This window comes from Austrofundulus limnaeus, unplaced genomic scaffold, assembly GCF_001266775.1.
Source record: "Austrofundulus limnaeus strain Quisiro unplaced genomic scaffold, Austrofundulus_limnaeus-1.0 Scaffold2719, whole genome shotgun sequence".
In the NCBI taxonomy this organism is placed as follows: Eukaryota; Metazoa; Chordata; class Actinopteri; order Cyprinodontiformes; family Rivulidae; genus Austrofundulus; species Austrofundulus limnaeus.
The window spans coordinates 7,478-11,835 of NW_013955121.1; the positions used below are offsets into that span (position 1 = coordinate 7,478).

Consider the following 4,358-nt stretch of genomic DNA (forward strand, 5'->3'; position numbering starts at 1 on the left):
TCTTTTTTATTTTTCTTTTTAGGTTCCACATGACCTCAGCATTGTTTGTATGGCAGGAACTACAGCATAAAGCAAATATTGTTTGATAAAATACTTTTTTTACAGAGGTTCTGCTATTGCCAACACTTTCTCCCAGTTTGCCATGGCTGGATTTCTCTATGGTTACATCATGTGGCGAGGTCTTCACAAGGCCACCTGGGGAGGTGAGGCTTTACTCTGCGTTCCCTCTATTAGCATGTGTTGTACTAATATTATATGAAAATATGATAATTTAGTGATATTATTATAGTGATACAGAAAAGTCTGAGTGAATCAGACAAGCCTAAAAAAGACACTAAAATGTTGATTATTTATAGTTGAGAGAAAAGAAATAAGACCATGTAATAATCTGGAGAGTGATATCAAAAATGCCAGATCAATGTTTATGTTTAAGAAAATGATAAAAGCCACTTTGTTTAAGAGGTATGAAACAATATAATGTGTATTCATGCAAAATGTTGTTCAACAAGGATTTGAGGTTGTTTTTGTTAAGTTTTTCTTGTTGGTAGATAATTATTGTTTAAAAATGTAATTTTGGGAAGAAAAAGGCACAGATACTGTAAGATTTTTTCTTCTTTCTGCCGTCTTTCCTCTTATTTGTGATTTGAATTTTTATTGTACATAAATTTGTTTTGTTATTTTTAAAGAAATGAAAAAAGTTTATTAAAACAATTAAAAAAAACATTAGTTGGAGCCTCACTGATAAGTCACACATCAGCAATATAGTTCACTGTACTGTAATTAATACATATATTACACAGGCTTCATAGAGGAGCTCATGTTGTGACAAAATTTAATGAACCTTTTGGAATGAGAAAATGTGAAAAGCTTGAGTTTATAAAAGGTAACAGTGTGATTAAGTTGTTATCTTTTGCATGAACCAAAAGTTCCAGACAGTTTTTGTTTTTCTCCCTCGCTCCCAGACTGTTTTATCTTGCAGATCCAGGTGATGTATGTTGTGAGAAAGTTTGCAACACTTCTGTTTCTTATCGCACACTATAGCAGACGGAACACTTACTGTACTGTAAGATCCCATGTGGCTTTTGCAGTAAAAAAAAATCCTCAAAAATAATTTTTAAGTCCTTTATTGATCTAATTTGTTTCTGTCTTATTAAATACATTTTTCCATGACACTCAGACACACAGACTGAGTTGTAAAGTGACTTTTAATTACGTGTAAACATGAAAACCTTATGAGTAGGCAATCAGCGGAAACCAAAGGGCAAAACAGAGTATCAGGAGTAAAGCAATAAAACAGGAACAGATTAAATATGGGACACCTCGGGAGGAAACTCAGATTTATAACTAAAACTGTGTGGATGTATGTGTATATTGTCAGAAAAGTGATTATTTTTTTATTTTATTTTAATTTTTACATGAGTGCACGAATGGAAATTAGATCATAAAAAGTGTTGCCATACAAGAGAATAGTTTCCTATGCAACTGAATAGATACCAAACTGAGAAAAGATTTTCCATTTGAAAATGTAAACTTCAGAGCCTCAAACCTAAAAATGTGATTCATTTGAATCTGAAGAAACAGACCTTTGAGTTATTTTTATAAAGTATAATATTGTACAGCACTGAGCATGTTGGATTTTGTTCCTTTACTCAGGTTGGAGTAAAGAGTGTCTGCTGGACTGGGGCTCATTTATCCGTTTGGCCATCCCTGCCATGATCATGATGTGTGTTGAGTGGTGGACATATGAGATCGGGGGGTTCCTCGCAGGTGATGCCACATGTTAAATAATTTCTGCTGGCTGAAACCGATCTGAAATCTGACCTTTCTCTGACATCGACAGGTTTAATAAGCGAGGTAGAACTCGGAGCTCAGTCAGTTGTGTATGAACTGGCAANTTTAGGTTCCACATGACCTCAGCATTGTTTGTATGGCAGGAACTACAGCACAAAGCAAATATTGTTTGATAAAATACTGATTTTTTGTTATTATTATTATTATTTTTACAGAGGTTCTGCTTTTGCCAACACTTTCTCCCAGTTTGCCATGGCTGGATTTCTCTATGGTTATATCATGTGGAGAGGACTTCACAAGGCCACCTGGGGAGGTGAGGTGTTACTCTGCGTTTCTTTCATTTGTTAATATTAGCTTACGGAAACATAATCATATAGTGATATTATTATAGAGACACGGAAAAGTCTGAGTGAATCAGTCAAGCAAGATCTTGAAAAAGTATATTTATATACATATATATAAAGAATATTTACATACAATGTACAGTCAGGTCCATATATATATTTGGACACTGACACAAATCTTGTATTTTTACCTGTTTACTGAAACATATTCAAATTATAGTTATATAATGTACATTGACATAAAGTCCAGACATTCAGCTTTCTTTGAGGGTATCCACATTAAAATTAGATGAAGGGTTTAGGTGTTTCAGCTCCTTAACATGTGCCACCTTGGTTTAAAAAGGACCAAAGGTAATTGGACAATTGACTCCAAGGCTATTTCATGGACAGGTGTGGGCAGTCCTTTCATTATGTCATTCTCAATTAAGCAGATAAAACGCCTGGAGTTGATTTGAGGTGTGGTGCTAACATTATATAACCAACCTCTAGAAATGGTTTCAGAATTCAAATATTTAGATTTATGGTTAGATAGTTCATACTCATGGAAAAGTCACATAAAACAAGTAGAAATGAAATGTAAGAAAGTGATTAATCTAATGAAAGCAATAGCTGGAAATGATTGGGGAGCAGATAAACAGTCATTATTAAATATATACAGAGCACTAATGAGATCTACTTTAGATTATGGATACATAGTTTACAGTTCAGCAGCAAAGACAACACTAAAAACTCTAGATAGTTTACAATGCAGGGCATTAAGAACATGTACCGGAGCAGTAAAGTCCACTCCCATCAATGCTTTATTGATAGAGAGTGGAGAGACTCCATTAGAAATGAGGAGAATAAAGCTATCTCTTAATTATCGGATTAAACTGAAAAGCAGCAAAGAAGAAAACCCAGCAACAAAAATAATTCTGAACTGTTGGGAATACTCCAAATATCAAAGAGCTGGGTTTGGATGGACAGGGAATAAATGGGCATCAATTTATGGATTAGAAAACAAAACATTGTGCAAAATTAACACACTTAGTGCTATCCCTCTATGATGCAAAAAGCTAAAATAGATATGGAAGTTATAGAAATGAAAAGAAAATGGAACCGGAATGAAATAGGGGTTAAAACCAGTATTTACCTAAAACAATCCTATTTTAATTATCTTAAAATTTTCACAGATGGTTCTAAAAACACAAAGGGGTGTGTGAGAATTGGAATTTTCATTCCAGAATTCCAAATATCAATATTCAAAAGTTTATCAGATAATCTGTCAGTACTCTCAGCAAAAATGGTAGTGAAGGGGCAGATTGTTCTCTGTTATCAAGATGAAATAAAGATGAGGAGACGTCGCTTTTGGCCAGCCGATGAGTGAGTTTTATTGAGTTCAGCAGATCAATACAACCGACAGAATCATCCCAACTGAACTGACGTATTTAGAAACCAGACCCTTTTTTTTTTTTTTTTTACCAAAACTGTTTTCATAACACAAATTCTACATAACCAGGAAGGGTGGTCACTTCCAAGAATTGGGCTGGAAATTTAAGACCACCCAATACACACTTATGAAATCTATTTGTAGACTGTTTGATGATCTCACCTTTTACAGAATGTTCTTACCAGATGTTTATACGACCCTCATTGTGACCTTTTGCCCCAGCTCCTAACAAGTACTGCTACAATCCTCAACAGTAGCAGTCATGTTAAGCTTGCACTGTAAAAAATGAAATGTTGATTTACTTAACCATGTTATCTCAACTGGTTCCACTTAACTGAGTTGAGTAAATTCAAAGCAATATACCAGTTTGTTGCTTTGAAAATGTAAACTTCAGAGCCTCAAACCTAAAAACAACTGATTCGTTTTAATCTGAATAAACAGAACTTTGAGTTATTTTTATAAAGTCTGATTTTGTGAGTATGTTGTATGATATGTATCTCTGACTGGATTTTGTTCCTTTACTCAGGTTGGAGTAAAGAGTGTCTGCTGGACTGGGGCTCATTCATCCGTTTGGCCGTCCCTGCCATGATCATGACATGTGTTGAGTGGTGGACATATGAGATCGGGGGGTTCCTCGCAGGTGATGCCACACGATAAATAATTTCTGCTGGCTGAAACCAATCTGAAATCTGACCCTTATCTGACATCGACAGGTTTAATAAGCGAGGTAGAACTCGGAGCTCAGTCAGTTGTGTATGAACTGGCAAGCATTGCCTACTTGGTGAGCTCTTTTC

General features: G+C 35.0%; 1 protein-coding gene across 1 annotated transcript in view; it reads left to right on the plus strand.

Moving 5' to 3' along the window:
- LOC106511364 (multidrug and toxin extrusion protein 1) overlaps nt 1-4,345 on the plus strand; it is a gene marked incomplete at its 3' end in the record, with an annotated part of 8,560 nt that extends 4,215 nt beyond the window's left edge. The window contains 3 exon segments of the mRNA XM_014000119.1: nt 2,007-2,104; nt 4,091-4,204; nt 4,278-4,345. Coding sequence (XP_013855573.1) covers nt 2,007-2,104; nt 4,091-4,204; nt 4,278-4,345 — 280 coding nt within the window.
- Between the last annotated feature and the right edge of the window lie 13 nt (nt 4,346-4,358).